A 23,650-nucleotide genomic window follows, 5' to 3' on the forward strand; every position below is an offset into this window, starting at 1 on the left:
ATTAACAAAAGTGGGGAACCAGAGCAGTAAATTATTACTATAACTTGCTCTTCAAGCTACTCATGCCATTGAAACATTTTCCAAGCTTTTCTTTTCACTTCCATTAATGCCTACCAGTGCCAAGACTGGAGAGCCAGCAACCAAAGGCTTGCCTGACGCACCAACCAGTTCCATGTCAGAGGACTCACCACATGGTCTGCCTGTAAATGATGCTTCACCTCGATCCATGCCTAGAGAGGACCAAATTGCTGAAATTCCAGAGGACGATAGCATGCCTTCTCCGAGCTCATTCACTGGATTCAGACAGCCATCGCCAGTGTGTTCGGTGAGTCATCAGTGGTTGTACGAGCTGCTTTTTCATTCACAGGTTCTGTGAACATTCTGCTTTTGACACTTGAGTGTCCTCCCATTTGTTTTAGTAGACTGATGGAGGCATTATTGCAGCAGGCTACAAATTTAAATGAACCGACAATTAATTTTTACAGTGCCTATTTTATTTAGCACAGCAGAAAGCTTATGGATCTGGGTGTCTAATCATGGAATGATTACATGGCATACGCCGTGAAACATTCATAATTATAACTTTTTTTTACATGTGTTGAATATGAACTCATATACAATCGTTATGACACATGCTTCAAACATGAATATGAGAGCAGTTTTGCGTTCAGGTGTAATGGATTACTGTGCATAGGTGCACTCTGTGTGCATGCACGGCGGTTCGACACGGTCATCTGGTGGCTGCGAAGGCAGTGCCACTTCTCACTGTTAAACTCCTTTTACGTGTAAGCAGCACGGAATTGAGCGGAGCAGTCTATAATAATATACATACTTTAACTTTTAGTACTACACAGAGCAGGAATGGTAATGTCAGGCTACATTACCACAAATGGCAAAGTTATTCATTCCGTAATCCAGCTTCAAAGCTCTTCTGCTAGGCTGCACGGCATACAGTCGAACCCCTTCATCTTCATAATAAAGACATCTTCATAATAATGGCGTAGCACGTGAAATATGAGAGACACAGGACAAGGGAAGGGACAGAGGGGAGCGCTTACTTCCAACAAAATTTTATTTCGAGGAGCGTACATATATATGCTCACGAAATGCAAAAAAATTGACAAAACAGATGAAAAACCCTCAATTGCCATGCACGAGAAACTGATGGTCTCAGAAAAGACAATTCTTTTTCACAAAGACAGAGAGAAGGCGTGCTGACGCAGTTCAGCCCTAATCTACTAATGCTCTCTGCTTCATTAATCTCCCTTGTCACTTTATTTTTGTTTTTACCTAGAATCACCTTACCATGAAAAAGTGGTTTGCAGCCACACATGCTGCAATTCAGTGTCAAAAACCATCGTGATGCTTTCTTATGTTACAAGCGTGTTCATGGATCCGGTCATTAATACAACGGCCAGTTTGTCCTATGTAGTGCTCGCCGCATGATAGAAGTATCTGATAGATTATTCAAGCTGTGGGAGCTTTCCGGCGAGCTTCTGACCCCTTACTGGCTCTACGAGATGGAGGGCTTGCTGCAAGAACTGAAGCTTCTTGACCAGATTTACCGCGACAGAAACCTGTACGTGAGAGGGGTAGCCAGCATTCAGAAGTCGTTCTGCTTGTTATTTAAAACTAGCTGACATCAGATGTGGACAAGATTGCTGTAAGGCGTTACCAAAGCACAAGTTACCAAAGCACAAGTTACCAAAGCACAAGTTTACAATGCCTCCTTTTACGAGCTTAGTCTTTTCTTCTTTTCTCTCACGGCCAAGGAAAAATGTGGCTTGGTGTCATTGAGCAGCAGAACCAAGAGCAAGTTCATTTACACCGAGACACTGGAACATGTTGACATACAGAAAAGATTCAATCATTTCTTACCAGAGCTCTAGATAACAGTGCGACACTGAAGCAAGCACAGTGGCCAGTTCCGCTTATTATAAGCGGATTTGGGCTTGTTTTTTTGCCGAGACGCTTGTAAATTGTTAGGATCACTTGTCGCGTTTTTTTAGGCTTACCTGTGCTCTTTCGGAAAATAATGTTGCATCGCCCGGCACGCAGTTTGTTATCAAAAACACTGCGTGATACTACGCTTCCCTACCAGTCGCTGCTTTCAGCAAATTGGAACTTCAGTGCACACACACGAGGACGAATGCTAAATAAACTAATTGATTGATTTATTGATTGATTGAGACACATGAAAGGAACACACTGGACTAGCGCAGACTAACAACCAATCTTTATTTACTAAGAAAACAGAAAATATACTCTTTTTTCGTACCTCACGAACACTGCGCATAAGCAAATCGGCATCGTACAATAACTCACATAAACTGATAAAACCTTTACCATAGACGGTGTAACCTCACATCTTGTTCAACAATTCAGTTTTTTTATCATTCAGTGAAAGTGAAGGGTGACTGACGCACATGTCCTTATGATGTGAGATTACACCGTTTATGATGTGAGATTACACCGATTAAGGGAGATAAAGGTCTTCTGGACACCCAATATAGGCAGGTCTGCCTTCTTCTCTGGAAAAATGCGACAAAAAATAGCCCTACTTATTTTTGGGTAGAAGTCCGGTATTTCACAGATGCGAGTAGTGAAAGCTGCTTCACGGAATCGGCAGCATTTGCTCTGTCATTGTTGGCCATGCCCTTGAGCAACGCCGATGTCGAGCGTGTTTTTTCACACATGAACCTCGTGATATTGTCCCTCCACAATAAGACGAAAACTGCAACGCTGAGCGCCATCCTCCATGTTCGCCATGTAGAGTTCGCTGCCGAGTATTTAAACTGATCGCAAAAATGATGGAACTATTCAATGCAAAGAACATGTATGGTTCTGCGGACGTAGATGCCATTGACTATCCTGATTTGCCAGGTGTCAGTGACGATGACTGTGTGTGAGGCTAAAAACATTCTTGCTTTTATTCATGCACCTATATTAATTATGCAAAATAAATGTTTGTACGCCTTCCAGATGTATTTGTAGTATCTTTCCCGTACTAAAATGCAATTTTCCAGACTTGGAATATTTGTTTAACTTCCGCTTATTTTGGGCTCATTCGGAGAAGCGCCGGTGCTTTTTTTGGGCTTGTTTTGGTGTGACTGTTTGCTTGTTTGCTCGGTGGCACTTGGAAACTCTGCACTGAAGGAATTAACAATGTTGAATCTTACTAAAAAATAGTGGCATTAGGTCTGATGTACTATATCTGTTACCTTGTTAGGCTGCAAGGCAACAAAACATTTTTTCTTTCAGTTTGTTATGCTAGTCATATTCACTATAGTATTTGGATGGGATATGATGGTAAATATGCTCCTATGACTTTACTGCAATAAAAAAAAAAAACATGAATGTGTGTCACTAAGTTCAGTACATAAACAGTGCTCAAGGGATAGCTTCAGCACAGCAGTACTCTTCTGGCTGGCATTCACGGTTTATTCAGACATGCTAAAAGGATTTCTTCGTCGTATGATAGGTATAATTTACTAGCTGTGTGGTAAGTATGTGAAGTGAGGTGAAATTTTTATAATAATATGTCATTCCTTTACTCAGGTGGAGAGCCTATCAAGCATATGTGAACTATGTATGCTTCATCAGTATACTGATGTTTATGATTTTTCAGGACGATTCTCCGAAATTTGTTTGGCGGATAGACTTGTCTGAAACCGAGGAATATTGGAAAGGTAAGATATCCTACAGCTGCTGCTGCTATATTTATTAAATTTTACTGGAGTGTTAGGCAACTATGACACGCTTGTATACTTTTATGATTTGCGTAAGATTGTTAGCATTTAATTATCTATATCTGACATCGGGTCATTAACGGAGTACTGGCATGATTTTGAGGCAACCTAAAAGGGACATCTTTCGTTTCCATAGTATTCCAATTAGATACGCTGGCATGCAAAGATTAATAAGTAAAAAAAAAAAAGGTAAAAACAGTAGGGAAATTTTTTTGAATTTTTAAAATTCAACTTTTACGATACTCCCCAACGAGAATTCTGAGCGTGGCATCATGTTGGGACAGTGCCAACTGTGTTTAACGTTCTGGCTATTTGCAGTTGTGGTGATGTAAGATATCTTTCTTTCCATGTTTATTTCTCTCTCTCTCCTTACTTTTTTTTTCTTTTCTGTCTTTTTATAGCTTTCTTAATATCTCTTTCTTTCTTTCTTTCTTTCTTTCTTTCTTTCTATTCTGTATATCTTTTTATATCTTTCATATTTACGTGTGTGGGAATTGAGGCTGGCCCGCTGCCTTTGCGCGGGCTTTCCCGCCTTTTCTGCCATTCTCATGTCCCGACATGTCTGCCCTCCTTTGCCGTCAGCCGCGCTGGGAAGGGCGGAGTGACGTTTAACTCCATCACCCGGTAGCGGATGTTGACTGTGGCGCCGCGCGCGGGGAGCCTCCCGAGAGGTTTTCGCGCGCTACGTCGGGAGCGGTGAGTACAGTCCGGGACTTCAAACGGTGAGCCACGCATTCTTTTCCGTCCGTCGAGTCCCGTCGCTCGGGGCTCGTCGGACTTCGCTGACGGCGCCTCGCGCCCGATGCGAACGCTCACCTTTTGTTGCCCCGCTGCGTACTCACGGCCGAAGGGCAGTACGGTGTCCTAGTGCGTGGCCTAGCTACGCCGACCCGTCTCCCTTCGAAGCCAACGCGAGCGCCTTTGCCCTCGCTCGAGCAACCGGGCCCCTTTGTCCCGGTGTCTCCGTGGATTACCTTTACCGCGGAGACGTGCTCGTGGCACCCCTGTGTAGTACTTTGTGCCCGTGGCGTGGATAAGCCTACTTGCTTTCCCGCCGCGCCCTTTTTGCAACGGGCTGTACTGCGTTTGGTGTTGCCACAATAAAGTGTTGCGACTTGAGCAGTATCGTGTTTCCCGCCACGGCGACGGTTAACGCGTGCCCTGCGGCTCGCTAAGACCGGACCCACGCTGGTGGCCGTCCTCCTTCGGGATGCGTGTACACCACACTGGCGCCCAACGCGGTATCAAAAGCTCTAGCTTTTGACTGCTCTTAGCGAGTCAGTTCGCCTGCGCGATTCGGGCTCGTCGCAACATGGCTGCTTCGCGGGACTTTTGTCCGCTGTCCCTTTTTAGCGGATGCCGCGTTGCACACGGAGGCCATTGCCACTGTTGACGGGAACCCTTCTGCACCCGTCCGTGTCGGCACCCCCTATTGCGGTGACGACACGAGGCGCCTAGCCGCTCCCTTTGGAGATGGCGCGTCGCTTCGGAATGGGCCTCTTGCCCTACCCGAACGTTATGTCTGCTTCGTGGCATGCCGCGTTGCACCAAGAGGCCACCGCCTCTATCGACGGGCGCCCTTCGGCGCTCGCCTGTGTCGTCACCCCTTTTTGTGGTGAATACACTCCTACGTGGTAGCTGACGCGCTATCTCGTGCCCCCTGTTGTCTGCCGAGAACCTGGATTTCGGTGCGACGGCCGCTCGCGGTGCCTTAGCACATGCAAGCGTCGGGGGCGAAACAGCAGCTTCGCCGCCATTCGGCGAGAAGGGTGAGTCCCCATGCGGACAAACCTTGGCTGCTAACCAGGTAAGCGGCGCACCGCGAAGCGGCCGAGCGGGGGAGCTTTCCGAAGGCCACGAGGCCGAGAGCGAACCCGTAACGCCGACTCACGCGGCGGTTGCTGCGGTCCTGAGTGGGCGCGATACCAGACTCCCCCATTTGGGAGAATGGGAATTGCTTTCGGCAGCGAAGAGCTACTGAAGGCTCAGCAGAGTGATCCGTTTCGAGTCTCGGAGGGACGGAGCGCCGTATACGCTGCTTGCTTTGCGGCGGGCGCCGTTAAACCGTCTTGACGAGGCGCGGAGCGCCGTTACGCTGCTTGTTCTGCGGCGGGCGCGATTAGGGGGCTGAAACAGCGTGTGTCGCTGAGTCCCCGGCGGATTCATTTTGCTGGACCATGACGGGCTCCTGCTGAAGTATATAGCCACTGACGACGAGTCCATAGACCCGTTTAAGGTGGTTATGCCCAAAAGTCTGAGAGCCGCACTGTTGCGATCCTCTCACGACGAACCCATGGCCGGTCACCTGAGTGGCTCGAAAGTCTTTGCAAACTGAGCAATGTTGTGACCTGGCCCGGCACAAAGCGTGGCTTTTATCGCTATTCCGTGTCTGCCACGTCTGACAAACGGTTGAGCCAAGGGTTGGAAAGCCGCCCGGTCTTATAAACCGATTGTCAGTGAGCGTCCGTGGCGCGTCCTAGCTGAAAGATCCCCTTTGGGAAAACTCAGCCGTGCCCACATCGCAGACCTGAAGCCCTTTGTCATGGTCTGACGAGCTTGCGCCAGTGCCCTGCGGCACTTCGCGGAAGCAACGGGCACACCCGGAGCGGCGGACCGCATTCGGACCCCGCACCGGTATAAGCTGAGGACGCGGTCACCTTTGTGATTTCGCGCCGGACGGCGGACTTCTCCGCAACCGAAGGCCCTCAGTTTACTGTCTAGCCTCAGTATAGGTTAGCTTCTTTACGGCCTTTTCTCGTAAAGAAGTTGACCCCACCGTGTCTGCTGCCAGTGTTTCTTTTTTTTTTTTCAAGTGTTCATGTGTATTTTATGTTTCTTTTGTCTAATATTAAGTGTTATCTGTGTTTTGTGTTTTCTCTTGCCAGATCGTGAGTGTCATTTCGCTCTGTTTTTACTTTTTTTTCCCGTGTTCGTTTCGTCTACCGCGAAGGGAGCTGTGTGTGACCTTGAGTGTCGGTGCTTGCCGGGGGAGAGAGACGAAGGACGCTTTGCGCCTACGCTCGCGCAGCCGTCGGCGGTGTGTGTGCGTGCGTGTGTAAGTGCGTGACGCTTCAGTGCGAGCCCGCGAAGAGTGCGTCATGGCTGCCCTCCATCGACGCGGACACTGGAGGTGCTGGGGGGTCATTGACCCACTGACGTCAGACCATCTGGCTGTGCTCTGCTCTCGGCCGTCGTCGAAGAAGCCCCGCTGCCTTACCACCATGGCTCCTGCGCGAGGCCAGCTGAAAGCAGCTATATGCTGCCGGCCAACGCCATTCGCAGCCAATTTGGGTCGGCCTCCCTGAGCACTGGAGAGGCCCGGCTTCGCGCAACGTTCCAGCTTCATCATCGAGCCAGAAATGCGGGGGCCTCCGAAGCACAGCCGAGGCAGCGTTCGTCGGACTCGCTGCTTATCAAGACCAGCAACGAGCCATCAGTGAGCCCCCCCCTTCCGGTACCTCTGACCTCGCACTCGGGCATCGCACAGAGCGGACACTGTCACGCCTTTCCGCCCCTCCGCGCAGTGGACGCTATCCCCCTTCAGCACCACGAACACTAGTGCCACTTTTCTGTGCTCCCTTCCGCAGTTATCTTTATAGTGTCGTGTGTTTATTTTGTTATTTATGTTTTGTTTCTCCTTTGTAATCATTTTTTTTAAGTAGCAGGGCTGGACTGAGGTTAGCTGTCGCTCATAGCAGTGTCATTTTAACTGCATGGGTGACGTCCGGCTGCCTTTTGCGGACCGGTAAAGGGCAAATTTAGGAGAGGGGGATGTGGGAATTGAGGCTAGCCCGCTGCCTTTGCGCGGGCTTTGCCGCCTTTTCTGCCGTTCTCATGTCCCGACATGTCTGCCCTCCTTCGCTGTCTGCCGTGGTGGGAGAGTGGAATGACGTTTAACTCCCTCACCCGGTAGCGGATGTTGACGGTGGCGCCGCGCGCGGGGACTCCCAAGAGAGGTTTTCGCGCGCTGCGTCGGGAGCGGTCAGATACTCTCCGGGACAGCAAACGGTGAGCCACGCTATCTTTTCGTCCGTCGACTCCCGTCAGTCGGGGGCTCGTCGGACTTCGCTGACGGCGCCTCGCGCCCAAGGCGAACGCTCACCCGCTGTTTGCCCCGCTGCGTACGCACGGCCGAAGGGCGGTACGGTGTCCTAGTGCGTGGCCTCGCTACGCCGACCCGTCTCCCTTCGAAGCCAACGCGAGCGCCTTTGCCCTCGCTCGAGCAACCGGGCCTTTGCTCCGGTGTCTCCGTGGATCGGCTTTACCGCGGAGACGTGCTCGTGGCACCCCTGTGTAGTACTTTGTGCCCGTGGCGTGGATAAGCCTACTTGCTTTCCCGCCGCGCCTATTTGCAACGGGCTGTACTGCGTTTGGTGTTGCCACAATAAAGTGTTGCGACTTGAGCAGTATCGTGTTTCCCGCCACGGCGACGGTTAACGCGTGCCCTGCGGCTCGCTAAGACCGAACCCACGCTGGTGGCCGTACTCCTTCGGGATACGTGTACACCACACGTGTTTCACATACCCACCTGCTACACATGGTAGTGGGGCTTGCCTAATTCCTGTGGCACTCACTTTGTTTCCATTTGACTCTTGCACCTGCTGTACACAATAGGCTGGCCCAATTTTTCTGACATGCACTTGTGCGATTATGCCCGCAAGGGCCACACCAGTGGCAACACCGCTAAATGCAAGAACGGCTGCCTTAAACGGGCTCTCTAAAAATGCAGTTGTGCATGATGCATTCAGGTTCTACTTAACGATTGCTAGCCTACACATTATCCCACCAATTTTAGCCACCAGGGGAAACTGTGGCACTTCATTTTTTGAAAAAGGTGTATTGTGGGGAGGCGAGTGAGCAGTTTGAGGTAATTAATGAAAATCACTTGTAAGAAACCTGTGCATCTCTTAGGCCTGTTATTTGGCATAAATGATGCGGGTGTGCAGGGCAATGTGCTCAGTGAATTTTATTTAGATCCATTGACCTAAAAAAATCGCTGTAGTCAAAGCCAGTCTTGTACACCTGAATGTCCCTCTTTCTTTTTTGTTGCAGGATGGTTTGCAGGCCTGTCTTCTTTGTTTCTCTCTGTCCCAGCTCCGAAGCTCCTCCTTTTGGCAGGTGACAGCAGACCCTTGACTATTCTGCTGTTGTGCATTTTTTTTATTGCTGTACTCTTTGACGATGCCAAATGAAATTGCAGGGGTGGACCGACTAGACAAGGATCTCACCATTGGTCAGATGCAAGGTAGGCCTTTCTTTTTAACCCCTTAACTGCTCACTTTTCTGGAAAATTTCCGGGTAAAAAAAAACTGGCAAATCCCACGTACGGTGAGAATAGATGATATGGGAAATACGAATGAGGAAGGTTGATATGTCACTTTGAAATCACCGCAACATTACGAACTGGAGGTAAATAATGCCGTACATGACTTCAGTGTCATGATTATCATGTTTGGATGTGTCGTTTACCTTCGTCATCTATTCACGTCACGTGATGCCAAATTTAATACATGTGGTGCAAGCGGAACGGCGGCGAGCACGCTCTGAACATGGTATGTTGTCATGTTTATCATGACACGCGTGTCATCATTATCATGTTTGCACCAGTCATATACCTTCGTCATCCATTGACGTCACGTAACACTAAATTTGGTATATGTGGGCTAGTGAAACGGCCGTGAGTGCATCATGAAGGGCCCAATATACTCCAATATAACGTTGACACGCGCGCACACTGGGCACAGCGACGCTATGTTAGCGAAATGCGAGCACTCTGTAGTCTGACGCCAGGTGCAACCGGCGCGACCAGCGTTCGTCGGTGCGGCCACAGAACATCTACCACCTACCGACGACAACCGGTGCGAAATGCGACATGCTGCATTTCGTGCCGATGCGCTACCCAGACAGCACTGCGTCTGCCTCTTTTCGTGGCGGAGGGACGCCGGATGCGCTAGAACGCGCATGCGTCAAAGCAAAACAGCGCGGTGCGCGCCTGCGAGTATATGGCAAGACCGGCGCCTGGCATGGAAACGCCGGCGTGACGCGATAAAACGAACGCCGGTGCGCCGGGTCACGTTAAAGGGTATTGGCGCCTTGACTGGGGCATGTAGTCATCTTCTCACTTGAAACACATCTCATGATTATCATGTTTGCACCAGTCACATACCTCCGTCATCCATTGACGTCACATAATACCAAATTTGGCACATGTGAAGCTAGCGACACGGCAGCGAGTGCATATAAGTGTGGCATGTAGTTACATTGTTACATGACACGCATGTCGTGATGATCATGTTTGGATGTGTCATTTACCTATGTCGTTCGTTCGTGTCACGTAATACCGAATTTAGTACATGTGAAGCTAGCTAAACGGCCGCTAGCGCATCATGAGCGTGGCATGTAGTCATGTTGTTACATGACACGCATCTCATGATTATCATGTTTGCACCAGTCACATACCTTTGTCATTCATTCATGTACCATGATACCAAATTTTGTGTATGTGAAGCTAGGGAAATAGCTGCGAGCCCATCATGAGCGTGGCATGTAATCATGTTGTTACATGATATGTATGTCATGATTTTCATGTTACAGTCTGTCGCTTGTGTTCGCAATGCAATCATGTCACACCAAACCAGTTTTGCAACATGTGATGTGAACAAAACCACCGTAAGAGCAGCAAGACCATGAAATGTAAATCATGACATACATGTCATAATTTTCATGTTATGACTAGTCAAATATGCTCGTCATACAGTCATGTTATACCATACCAAGTTTGGTATCGATACCATTATCCAAACGGCCAGGAGAGCTAAAAGTAGTATGCGACTGGATAGATAGACAGACAGACAAACAGACAGACGGACGGACAGGCGGACGGACAGATATGCTCGAAGTCGCCGAAGTTCGCTAAGAAATGCTGCGCATTTAAAAGTGCCCATTTCTTTTATTGCTGATCTCAAATTCGATTGTACTAAATAGTAGCTAGTCGATGTAGAAAAAAATTCCCCCACTTGCTTAGTCAAACCAACGGAATAAAGTTTTATTTCTGAACAATACATGGGAAACCAGTTACCTGCTGCTAATAAAATTTAAGAACCTTATAAACCAAACAGTTACAGCTGCCACATCTTTCTTCACTTCTGTAGGCTTAGCACCCTTGGGGTATTTCACTCGGGAAGCTTCGGGGCTGCGTCGAAAATGTCAAAACTCAGAATATATAAGTCAAGGTGGCTTCACTGGCCGGCACTCCTAATGCTCGTATCTGAGCTGTCTTCATCATCACCGGAGCAGCTACTCAATTCATCGTCATCGCTGTCTTCGCTTCTGAGCACACAATAAATATCTTTACTCGAATCCTCATCACTTCCAGAATATCACGAAGACAAATAGCACTTTTTTTCAAGCTATGCATGTGTTGCCGCCACCACACGTCGTCTTTTCCTACAAAAACCATGCTCCTGCCGCAGGAGAAAAATAAATTCTCCAGAAAATGCTGTTATCTGGTGGATAACACACAATGTAAGCCGTGAATGAATGCTTCTCCGCCTGAACACTAGAGGAAAGTACCTATTCCGCTAATACGAGTTTTACTCGTTCAAAGCAGTTTGATGACAGTTTGGTCTGAACAAGCTCTGCTCGTCCAAAGCAGTTTTAAGGGGTTAATGCAATAGCGTTACAGCTCGTTTCGCAGAAATGTCAGTGTCAGTGCCAGGGTCGGTGTCATTGATTGTGAGCGAGAAATTATCATCTTGCATGTGACAGAAAAATTGAGAATGATGCAAATAAATAAATAATCAAAATTTTGGGTTTGAAGTGAGAATCGAACCCAGGCCATCTGAATGGCAAGCGGGTATTCTCCTACAGAGCCACATCATTGCTTGCAAGTGAGTGTCGTCTAGTGGAAGGAGTCTCCCTAACGCATGTAATATTGTGTGGCAGAATCCCAGACTCACACTAGACGTTGAAACATGCAACTTGCACAACGAGTAGGTGGTTTGAAGATGCAAAGTGTGCAGCTTCAAAAGTGCATGTGACACGTTACGGACGAGTAGGGGGAGCACCTCGTCAATTAGCCAGAGGAAGAACTTACAACTGTGCATCCAATAGACATGTCAGGATAGTTCGAACTGGCTAACGTTACTTGCACAAACGTTCCTTTTCTTGGGACATTGTTGGAGGCAGTGCCCACGGTGCTCGATTATACTATCGCGTTCTACTCTTGAAAATGAAGCTCAAACATCCTCCAAGTTTTTGTTGCATTTAAATGCCTCAATGAAATAGCATGTAAAATTTAGCATTCCATATGGCGTAGCCAAATTCTTATCTCTTGTATGTACCATGAATTTCTCTGTAGTGAAAACAATTTACAGAGAATGATATTGGTGTCCACAGAGGCTTATTTCTAGCTGTATGATGAATACACATTGTTGCACATTGCAGAACACATAGGCTACTGAATTGTAAATGGGCAGAGTACCTGTTGGTGCTATAAAGAAAGAACCAGGGTTCTAAGCTGCCTTTCACTAGCTTCTAATCTAAACTTAAAAGAAAATCTCCAGGGGCCTACCGTAAAAGTTTTGATGAAAGGCAATGTACAGGTGGACGATTTTCTCTGGCAATAAACGGAAGGCAATAAGCAAAGCGTGCATAAGTAAGGGGGCTCTTGAAGCCCTCCACTACGGCGTCTCTCATAATCATATAGTGGTTTTGGGACGTTAAACCCCACAAATCAATCAATCAATCAATCAATCAATCAATCAATCAATCGGGGGCTCTTGAAGACTGTATCAGGATTTTATTCATCTTGATTTTAACCTAGAAAGAGAAATTGTAACATCTTATTTGGCATAGTAAAAAAAGACAAAATACACAAATTGAATGTTAAATTTGATATATTATTGTGGGGAAAATGCAAAACTGTTTTGTGTAAATGCTACACTGATTTAGTATCTTGAGGCTGCCTGCCTATATTGCGAAAAAAGTTTTTTCATTGACTTATGGTTTCTCATTACTGACAGTGCCACCTTGGCGATGGGCTGTTTTCTACACCTTGTGACCTCCTCCCTCCCCCTTTCTTCCCAATAACCTCACCTTTATTCCACAGGGAAATTTCAAATGCAAGTACTTCCTCAATGTGGCCATGCTGTACATGAGGATGTCCCAGGAAAGGCAAGCAAAGCCTCACTTTGATTTCCAATTCCGGGGCCAACTGTGTATTGATTCTTTAATTTATCTCTGTAGTGTTATACTGTCACTTACTGATAAACTGTATATGCGCTTTGTTTGTTTTCAGGTAGCTGAGGCTGTAGGAACGTTTCTTGTACGCAACAAGTTTGCTGTACCTGCATCAAATTTTCAAAGGCAAGTTGTGGCATCTTTCTTTTTTTTAATGTTAGCGAGCTGCTAAAATAAAAGAACAATGCAAAATATACAAATAAACAAATCTAGGGCCAGTTCAACTTCATCTAAGTCTTGGTCTAGAGAAATGAATGATCTTATGGAGCCCATAGCACAATGTATATCGATAATGCAATTAACGCTTAAGGAATGGAGACGTGCATCATATTGCTAAGGACACACATGTACACTGTTTGGGGCGACTGAAGCAGACTGGCGAAGCTTATACCCAGCCACCACGGTGTGTGCATGCTTGGATGCTGCAAGGAAGGCCTCACTTAGTGCGGCCACTCATATTCAGCCAGTTTAGTGCAGCTGTCAATGTAGTTTTTACGTTTAATATATCTATCTTCAAATGAACTGTGGCACATATTGCAAAAGCATCCATATGAGTATTAATGCTTTAAGGTCGAATAGCTTTAGGTGCGCAAAGAACACTCCTTCTGATTGCATTAAGTGATGTTTCGTTGTGGTTTTTCAGGCCCTGAAAAGGAATAAATATTTTGGAGCATGCAGTGATTACTTGAACTAAGCATTGTAGTTTATATAACTGTAAATCCTTAATCGTACAATTGAGTATTGAATAATGTTAATAGCTTTGTCCACTCTTTCAAGTGCCAGTGACTCGAAACTTATTCTTCCCTCTTTCAGGACATTTCCAGCCTGCTAGATTTCCCTCAAGTTGTATTGTCTTATGAGTATTGCACTAATAAAATGTTGTGTAATGTTGAAAATACCACACATATCGTGGGTACAAATGGAGATCCTGTTTATTACATATTGTTGTAATCTTCATAACCTTGCATATTATTTCAAAATGGGGGTTAAGCGGTCTTGTTGGTACATACATATGCACATATATTTATTCCGAAGAGCGCAGAAATGGGATACAGAAGAGACCACGCAACATAGGCACTGACTGCCAACAGAAATTTATTATGCGAGTGGAAAATGTATAGGCAGAAAAAGACAAGACACATGATAAACATGAAGAAAGGATGACTAGGTTTTACAGGATTTTAAATGTGTTAGTCTTGCATGCCATTCACAGGTAGCATGCCATTCACCGGTAGCATGCCATTCGCAGTGCCAATAAACTGTGGCACTGCCAAGCAGAATTCGGGAGCATCCTCACAAGGATAGTCAATATAGGTAGATGCTCCCTTCGAATTCACTTTGCATCCAAAACTGTGCTATTGACCCTGTTCTAGCATAAATATGTTTTATAGGTTTATAAAAATTTGCACACCATAATAATATTGCATCAGATCTGTCATTTTGTTCACCCTGCTGAGAAGTAGCTCATTGGTCTGATTCGAAACTTGTAAACTTGTTAGCAATTCCTTGCTTCACTGGCCAACATTCAACAAGTTCAATATCAGTTTGAAATGTGGGCAGTAGTCCTTATGAAAGGACTCGCTGCTTGACTCACACGTAGTAAAGAACCAAAGCGGACGTCCGACATGTAGTAATTGCAGTATATGCATGCACTTGCAAAGAAACTCCATGGTTGTGCACCCATTGTCAAAATCAAATAAGTGAGAAACTTTCAATTATGCTTTAATCTTATTGCCACCAAGAGGCCATCAGTTTTCATTGTCTCCAAAAAAACAACACAAGCATGCACTGTAGCGTCGTTTGTACACAGGCCACCCAGAGAATAAAAACATGGTCTTTTGGGATCACAGGAGTAATCTTTCGGTGAACTTTATGCAAAAAGGCTACAATCGATGCATATTGTTGTTGTGAGACTTGGAAAACCACGGGGAATTATTATTGTTAAACAGCAGGTGGGGAATGCTTTCTGAAGGAATTGTGCTTCTTTGCAATGATTCCCTTCACAACACTGCTACTTCAGCTCAAGAAGCAACTTGTGATTTCTTCTGCTTTTTCCCTAAGCTGCAGTTGTTTTTGGGTTCTCAACCTTGTGGGGGTGCTAACACCCCCTGTAAAGTTGTTTGGTTTGTTCCAACCGTGTCTGCTGTGTCCGTTCACTCCAAGAGCGGTGCTCACCATTTCGATCAAGACACCACAATCTTTTGGACGTGAAGAGTTGAAGAATGAAGTAACCACGTGGTTTGATGAACTGGTGACAAAGGAGCACAGAATGAAGGAGTATTCTGAAGCTCGTGACCAGATACAATAATTGTTTAAATGCATGATATAATTATGTAGAGATGTGAATCAATCTTCTTGTAGTATGTAACAAATTGTGTCTTCCAACAAAAGTTATGTTTTTCATTTGTGTGACTAAATGGTCCTTATTTCTTGATTGATATTCGCAAATACAAGTACCCACCTGTGAACTGCTGAAATTGCACACCTGTGGGCAACAAATGAGCCCGTATCAAGTGACCACATCTGAGAGATTAGAAACCAGATGTCTGTTTTTGGGGCTGCAACAAGTAGAAACGATCCTTGACCCTCCCCCCCCCCTAAAAACAAAAAGACCATGCCAGCCAACCATTTCTGCTTAAATGAACGTTGCAATGTAAACCTCAAATCAACATTTGAAAGAAAAAAATATATCCTGCAGGATATGGTGGCACTTGCAGGACAAACAGGAGTTGAAAGGGCTCGAGACTGAATGCTGGACGTGGTGGTTGCATTTTCAATGGAGCAAAATGTTTCTTGACGCTTGTGTACTTAGATTTAGGCGTACGTCAAAGAACCCCAGGTGGTTGAAATTTCTGGAGCCATCCATAGCTAAGGCATCTCTCATAATCATATGGTGGTTTTGGGACGTTAAACCATAATAATTATTATTATTATTAACAAGAGTTGCCCCGCCGCGGTGGTCTAGTGGCTATGGTACTCGGCTGCTTACCTGCAGGTTGCGGGACCGAATCCCGGCTGCGGCGGCTGCATTTTCGATAGAAGCGGAAATATTTTAGGCCCATGTGCTCAGATTTGGGTGCACGTTAAAGAACCCCAGGTGGTCAAAATTTCTGGAGCCCTCCACTACGGCGTCTCTCATAATCATATGGTGGTTTTGGGACGTTAAACCACACTTGTCTATCTATTATTAACAAGAGTTGAAAGAGTGGTGCATTTTTCAAACCTTGTTATGGCATTGTATATGTATGGTGTTGACTGTTTGGGACTTGCGTGCAGTGCCTTATATTTATGTCATTGACCCTCAAGGGGTTAAAATCAGACATCGGATTTTCAGGCCTTCTGATCGTATTGCAGCAAAAAGTTTTGGGAAAGGTATTTCTGTTCCATATGTGTGTTTTCTTTCTTTTTGTTTGTACAACCTTATTTCGAAAGTACAGAAGGGACAAAACTCTTACAAAAATACTGTGACTTAATATTGTACTGTGCATTTCTTCTTTAAATACTCATAAAAATTGAATACATTAAGAAAGGACTTTTTGGGCCATTTGATGCAGAATGTGGTTTGACATTGAAGAGAGTAGACTGAACAGGCATTTGCCAATGGCTGAAGTTTATTCAAACATCTTCCACGGAATCCAAGAGGCACACTGATGCAGTCAAAAGGCAAATGCAGGACGCATCCAACATTTGAGCAACTCAAAGTTTTGCAAAAAGCTTTTGAGTAGTGAGGTTAATTAACCCCGACTAACAGGGTTTGCACTAATGCATGTGGTTCTTCACACACTTGTCTGACCAGTCATAATGATCTCCTCTACTAAGCCCGTCTTTACATTTGTTGACAATAGCTGCATTGTCAAAGAGTACTACGGACGTGCCACATTCTCCACAGCATACACCACAGCCTTCAAGGACAAGGAATAGTAAACATCGGCCAGCAGTTTGCCACTTACAGTATGGAGGGCTGCTTGCATGCACGATATAGTAACTGTATTGGTTTGGGAATGGTGCTTGCAAACTATAGTATCTTCACTACAAAAGTAAATTTTATTGCTCAAGTAGCAAAGAATGAAACTGAGAACTGCACAAAAAAATTGTCGCGCTCTTTTTCGCTTCACTGTTTCATCGTGAATCACTATCGAAAACACACACACAGAGGGGGGGGGGGGGGGAGCGAGAGAGAACGGACTACTTCTAAACTTCAAACTGTAGAATTCAAACTTCAAACTGTAGAAACTTTGTAGAATCGAAACGGAAAGTTATTTTATGGTTTCAGGAATGTGTTCCGAATTGCAAACGCTCGGCTAAAATGAGGCCTTCGGGATCACGTTCGCGATGACCTTTGACAGCAAATGCAAGCTGCGCGTTGCCAAAACCGATCGCACTACGCTGCGCGATTCTACGGCAGCAGTGGTTTTCCGTTGGTTTTATAAAATTTTATACTGTAGTGTGAACCTTTCCTTATTGTTTCCTTAATGGGACCTTAATGGGAATTGTGGGGAATACTGGACACACTAGGCGTGTGTCCAGTATCTTTTAAAGGGTATCTATAAAGGTAACAAGGTAGTTATAAAGTGGGAAAAACAGGTATCCAAGCCTGCAGAGGTAAAACGGGGGCTTAGGCAGGGGTGCCCTTTGTCACCCTTATTATTCATGATGTACCTACAAGGATTAGAGGCCAAATTAGAGGGAAGTTGACTGGGCTTCAACCTCTCTTTAGTCAAACAAGGAAAACTTATTGATCAGGCACTACCAGCATTAATGTACGCAGATGATATAGTGCTAATGGCCAACAACAAGAAAGATTTGCAGAGATTGATGGACATCTGTGGTAATGAGGGAGATAGGTTAGATTTTAGATTCAGTAAGGAAAAATCAGCAGTCATGATTTTCAATGACAACGAAGGTAGTGAGCTTAGAATACAGGAGGTCACGCTAGAGATAACAGACAAATACAAATATCTGGGTGTATGGATAAGCAATAGGACCGAGTGCCTGAGGGAACACGAAATATACGTGAGGACTAAAGGTAACAGGAATGCAGCAGTGATGAAAAATAGGGCACTGTGGAATTACAATAGGTATGATGTTGTGAGAGGAATATGGAAAGGGGTCAAGGTTCCTGAGCTGACGTTCGGCAATGCGGTCTTGTGCATGAGATCAGAAGTTCAAGCAAGATTAGAAATTAAGCAACGTGGAATAGGTAGGCTTGCTTTAGGAACTCACGGGAATACACCAAATTAGGGAGTGCAAGGTGATATGGGATGGACATCATTTGAGGGCAGGGAAGCTAGCAGCAAGATAAAATTTGAGAAGCGATTGAGAGAAATGGGGGAGGAGCGTTGGGCTAGGAAGGTTTTCAGCTACTTGTACATGAAGGTTTTCAGGAAGGTTTAGGAAGGTTTTCAGCGACTTGTACAGCTACTTGTACAAAATGGAGGAAGCGAACCAGGAAGTTGACTGGGAAATGCTTAGAAAACAGCAGGTGGCCAAACCAAAAAGAACTAGCGGTTAAAAAGATGGTGAAGGAAACGGAGACTGATATGTAAAGAATTGACGTGATTAAGAAGTCCGTACTGGAGATCTATCGAACTTTTAAGCAGGAAATTGCCAAGGAAAGAATCTATAATAGTACTCGAGGTAGTTCTCTACTGTTAGAGGCGAGGACGGGAGACATATCGGGCCAAATACGAAGGGGTAGACACGGTATGCAGTGCGTGTGGAGAGGAAGAGGAAACTGCCAAACACTTGATAATGTTCTTTAAAAGGCTTCACCCTATGGTTCAGGATGATGGCGCAGAGTTCTTTAAAGCACTGGGGTTTAGGGACAGGGAGGGCAAAATAGACTTTAAGCGGGTAGAATTAACTAGAAGGAGGTTATCTGATTGGTGGCTAAAGTAAAGGCACGAGTGAAAATTAAACCCTTCAAGTACCGGTCCTCAACTTCACTATTTAAAGGAAAAAAAAAAAAAGATAATTCTAGTTTTTGGTTTACTATGTATTACGGCTAGATGGCGTTAGCCGCCGCCCGATGTAAAAGGTACAGTTATAGGTGTTCTGTGGTACTGTTTTATCAATCCATCCATCCATCCTGCTGTCTGCAGTTGTGCCGCTGCGATTGTTAGCGGTTGACTGTGCTTGCACAGAATGTGAATTAGATGAACTGTTGCTCACTTGTTTCGGCGGTAGGGAACGGTGTGTACCACTGTCATCATTTTAAGAGTGCCGCAACGGCGCCGCCCCATCGCCGTCGTCTGCAAAAGCGCGCGCCCGTATGCTCAAAGCGGCTGTCGTATTCCGTGACAGAAACTGCGAATGTAAACAACCTAATGCAACCTGCGTCGTTGCAGCGATATAGGCAGTAGCAATGTCAAAAAATGCCAAGGATAAAGAGAAGCCCTTGGAGAGAATCAAGTCGTTGTTCGGGCTCGGCAAAGCGTCTTCACCAGCAGTGCCTCGGCTGGAAGAGCATGCCATCGACCTCGAAGTTCTGAAGGTGGGTAGACCGCGGGCATTCGTCAGTTGCCCGCCGCTAAGCGTTTGCGTGCGCAGGAACTGGGCAGCGACTGCTCCGTGGCTCAGCGCCTGAAGGTGATCAAGGAACTTACGGAGGTGGTGCGCACCCGTAGACTGGCCCAGGTAACTCGTACACGCATAATATTTGTGGTGAAGTAAACAGGCAGTATCAGACTGTTTCAGGACTGTAGGCTTCGCGACCATACGAGCTATACTTACTATACTAGAATCACTTTTTGCGTGAACTATAATGTGCGAGAATCTTTCCACCACAAGCGCAAAGAAGCGCCATGCAAGAGCTTTCACTTGCAGCATGCCATGATCCATGAATGCTGCACGTCTTCCTCTGTTTTCTTCTGGTGCCCTTCTCGTACTCGTTCAGTTGCTGAATTCCCGCTGCTCCGCGTCCTTCAATAGCCAGCGAGAAAATACGTCGGACGCAAATCTAGGTACATGAAGTTTTATGTCACTGACGTGGGCAGTTAATGCGTGGTTTCTGCTCCTGCCCATCATTTAAAAGTGTCACTCGTTCTAACTGCTTTTGACACGGTATATTTTCAGAATTGCGCAACAACATTTTACAGCGCTGGGTACACGATTCACCCGGTGTGTCGAGCTCCTTCAAAGCGTATTAACACCATATACAAGAAATGGTCCCCTATAAGAAATATAGTGTTTGTAAAGTGTAACCTGATTGAGTGGCTTGACTGTACGATTATCCGATGTGGTCAGACGGAAGCTCAGGTCACAGTGTTCACTTCCACCTCATCAGCTTCTGCAGCAGGTGAATGAAATCAGGAAAATGATATCTCGCCAACTAGTCCAGCTTTCAACACTACTGAGGTGAATGAAAGTTGAGAACAGACTCCTGGGAAAGCCTTACTATATATGCTTCCACAAACAAGCTTGTTTTGGTGCTTCTGTAGTCGTTTCTTACTATGACATGTCTGACATAAACAAAGCAGATGCAGCATACTGTCCAGGGTTTATGCAGGAAGCTGTGATGTCAGTAATTTTCTGTTGGTACATCATTTTTGCATGCTCTAGTGGGGTAGCAGCGTGATGGATTCTATCATGGCGTGGTGATATAGACCTCGGGTGCTGGTATGGAGGCGCTGCTGCTCTCACCCTTTATTGAGACAGCGGTGTGCCTTTAATTGCCTACGTGCCCGTCTGTATGTTTCAAAGTAAAGGCAAAACGGCTGTGGCAGCCGTTGTTCTCCAAGAATGACAACTGCAGTATTTCAACTTTTTTTTTATTGGCATGTATAAATGTGCTGTGCTAACTTATATTTACCTGTCAGGTTTTTCTTTTTCACCTGAAAGACTTCTTAAACTAGCACTGTCTAGAGCTGTAGTTGAAGAACTGAACCGGCCTGCAGTGGCTCTTTGTAACGTAGCATTCAACAAAACTTCGTCCCCTTTTTGTCTCAAGGCAATCCAGAAAGACCTTTTTGCTAAAAACAGCATTGTGAAAAAAAAAAAAAAAAAGGATCAGAGAAAATTCAGCTGCTTGGGCTGGAAACAAGTTCTGTTGAACTCTGTGGACACTAAACAGGGATAGTAACCCTCTCCGCCCACCATATACACACACGGGCACAAACAAACACATTTCAGATGGCAAGAATGCAGGCTCCCATCAGTTCGCCACTGGTTGTCGTCTGCTAGAATAGGGCATCACTATCCAAGGCCACCAGGGCTGGCATGAATATGGTGACGAGAAGCGACGATCATGTGTTGTTCTGCTGTTATGATAGGATTGAAATTGCATTAATCTGTGTTTCAAACGAAGTTGCTCATCACTTTGCGCCAAGCTGTGCGCTAGCACTCAGTATGCTGTGCATGATGGAACCTTTCGACATTATTGGAAAATGAGGTGGACCACGATACGAGTTGAGATGTGCTTTTGATTTTTTTAATGTTGTATGTTTGCTGCTCTATATGGAATTGTTTTCGTTCTCAATGAAAAGGAAGCGAAAAATGGCGTGTATCGGATTCCGCGCCTGCTGCCGCTGCTCGCTGTTCTGACAGGTCAGAAATCACACACGAGATAAGAAAACGCTGACAAACATATTGCCCCTATGTTTCCATTGTCAGCCTGCTATCTTCCTATTTCTTTGTGGCTTTGTAAGTTTGTGTATACATTTAAAATAAATAATGAAAGGTGAAGAAAGCATAAGCGATTGGGGACACTTATCAATGGTATTTAAAGTGTTGCTAATGTGTCACACAGCTGCGGTCGAGAGTTGTCATCAGACACAATTTTTTTCCAAATAGTTGCTTGTGAATGGTGTTTTTGCACCTATTTTAGCAGCCATGCACTTAGACGTCATGCTGCTACAATGCTACGTTATGCTGCTTAGGAGCCATGCTTTCTTGCCATGAATGTCCACCTGCAAGCTACAAACAAGGCTAACTTTTCTGTGGCCGGCATCTGGTGGCGATGCCTGTGCGATTCAATGTGGCAGGGCACGAGGCCCATAATCAAAGGCATGTGACATGTACATTTGGGTAATCAGTAGCTACTAAGCAACTTGGTGCTTCTGGGTGTGTGGTAGCAGCTGCAGGTATTGAATGCTAATAACCTTAAAGGGACACTAAAGGCAAATATTAAGTCGACGTTCATTGTTGAATTAGTGGTCCAAAAATCTAGTAATGCTACTTTTTTGCCGAGGAAGCATTTATTTTAAAAAATTGAATTTATGGTTCACATTGTGTTAGCGCCTTTCAAATCACCCGCCTTAAAGTGATTTTTCTGATGTCACTGTTGCCGTGCCGAACATTGCCTGCTTTTACTGCACGGCTGCCACCACTTCTAGCAGCAGAGCGAAAGTAGTAGGAGGCACAGCAGCAGCAACGGCCATTGACCGATTTTCTGAAATCTCGGATGTCATAGTGAATGCCTCCTTTATTTCTTTCAATGCCAGTGCAAATGCGCGCTTATCAACAAAAGCCGTCGGTTCGCATTAGTTCAGGGAGTAGTCGTGCTGTGGCGCTATATGAGGGGCCGCGCTGCTCGCGTTGCGCGCGCTTTTGAGCGTTTTCTTTTGGTGATGCGACAGACGTGTTTCCCACTCCAAAGTCATTGTCTGTCAGATTTGTTCCATCGGGCTCCTTATTTGTGGCTCAAAGCAATTCCACCGCTGCATCACAGCGCTCTGGAAGCCTGTGCATGCAGTTGGGTTGCAGTAACGCTTCCCAATTGGTTGCTCGCATAGGGCCACGAACCACGACACGTTATCTCAAAATGCCGTATCTTTTACAGAACCAGCCAGACAGCCAACATTATGAACACGAGGAATGCAAGACGCTGCCCCACCGATCTGTATGTTACTGAAGAAAAAATAACTTCATATGATTTCTGTCGTTAGGCTCTACATGACGGGCTCTTTACCCATGACCGCAAAGCACTCATGCAGGCTAGGCGATTGGAGAGTGCAGGAAAAGGCTAGAGGAGAGGCTGGTGAATGGCTGGATCGGGCGCATCTGGTGTTAGGAATTTGCTGTCTCGCGATGGTAGCAGTGGCGAAGAGCGGCGAGCAGTCGAGCGGACTTCGCTGAAGCCTTAGCCCGAAGGCGAAGCAGGGAGGCAATCCGTTTTGAAAACAGCAACAAAAGGAGCGTTTACTGTAGCAGGTTGTCGTTTGTACAGAGCCGGCCAGCACGACAACGTCGGCTGGGGCAAAATCCTCTAACATGGGGTCGGCACGGCCTTAAATAGCGTTTTGGGGACTCTTCTGCGAGACCAGTTCCCCGGAACCGCACAGTGGCTCGGCTGAGGAGACGCAGCCATACCGGGAACTGCACGGTTCTTCTGCGCGGAAGGCGGCGCTGGGAAGGGGGGAGTCAGTTCGTCGGAACAGCGCTCGATCTCGTGAGACGTGCTCCCGAACGAGGAACATGTCTGTGGCACAACAGCACCCCCGCCGCCAGACAATGCATCCGGAGTTTTGAGCCGTCAGCGTGGCTCGGAAGGAGGGATGCTGGTTGACCGTCGGTAGCCGTTCCGCTCTCTCCGCCCGTTGAGACTGTCATAGGCCTGCGGAGGTTCACTGGAACGACGGAGTCGAACACAAAGCCGAACCACTCTGGCCAAAGCAAGCACCCTCCCAAATGCTGATCAAATCGCCAGACCAGCAGGAACCAAA

The 23,650-nt window shown here is 46.1% G+C and overlaps 2 protein-coding genes across 4 annotated transcripts in view; both read left to right on the forward strand.

Annotated features, from left to right (window-relative positions):
* Nucleotides 1–13,894, forward strand: part of LOC119177913 (protein phosphatase methylesterase 1) — a 29,432-nt gene extending 15,538 nt beyond the window's left edge. The window contains exons 10-16 of the mRNA XM_037429106.2: nucleotides 118–325; nucleotides 3,629–3,689; nucleotides 8,802–8,867; nucleotides 8,950–8,994; nucleotides 12,859–12,923; nucleotides 13,048–13,115; nucleotides 13,803–13,894. Of these exons, the coding sequence (XP_037285003.2) occupies nucleotides 118–325; nucleotides 3,629–3,689; nucleotides 8,802–8,867; nucleotides 8,950–8,994; nucleotides 12,859–12,923; nucleotides 13,048–13,115; nucleotides 13,803–13,821 (532 nt within the window). The 3' untranslated portion in view covers nucleotides 13,822–13,894. The remainder of the gene's footprint in view (nucleotides 1–117; nucleotides 326–3,628; nucleotides 3,690–8,801; nucleotides 8,868–8,949; nucleotides 8,995–12,858; nucleotides 12,924–13,047; nucleotides 13,116–13,802) is intronic.
* Nucleotides 13,895–19,119: 5,225 nt separating this feature from the next.
* The window catches only part of gig (TSC complex subunit tuberin), a 162,390-nt gene continuing 157,859 nt past the window's right edge, over nucleotides 19,120–23,650 (forward strand). For 2 of the 3 annotated variants that reach the window (XR_012888402.1, XM_075882244.1), the window contains exons 1-2: nucleotides 19,120–19,482; nucleotides 19,539–19,625. Coding sequence is in view for 2 of the 3 variants with exons in the window: in XM_075882244.1 (XP_075738359.1) it covers nucleotides 19,354–19,482; nucleotides 19,539–19,625 (216 nt within the window). In the remaining variant the exon portion in view is untranslated. The remainder of the gene's footprint in view (nucleotides 19,483–19,538; nucleotides 19,626–23,650) is intronic. The other variant, XM_075882245.1, reaches the window with a different exon arrangement.

The sequence above is a fragment of the Rhipicephalus microplus genome, chromosome 2, assembly GCF_043290135.1.
Source record: "Rhipicephalus microplus isolate Deutch F79 chromosome 2, USDA_Rmic, whole genome shotgun sequence".
In the NCBI taxonomy this organism is placed as follows: Eukaryota; Metazoa; Arthropoda; class Arachnida; order Ixodida; family Ixodidae; genus Rhipicephalus; species Rhipicephalus microplus.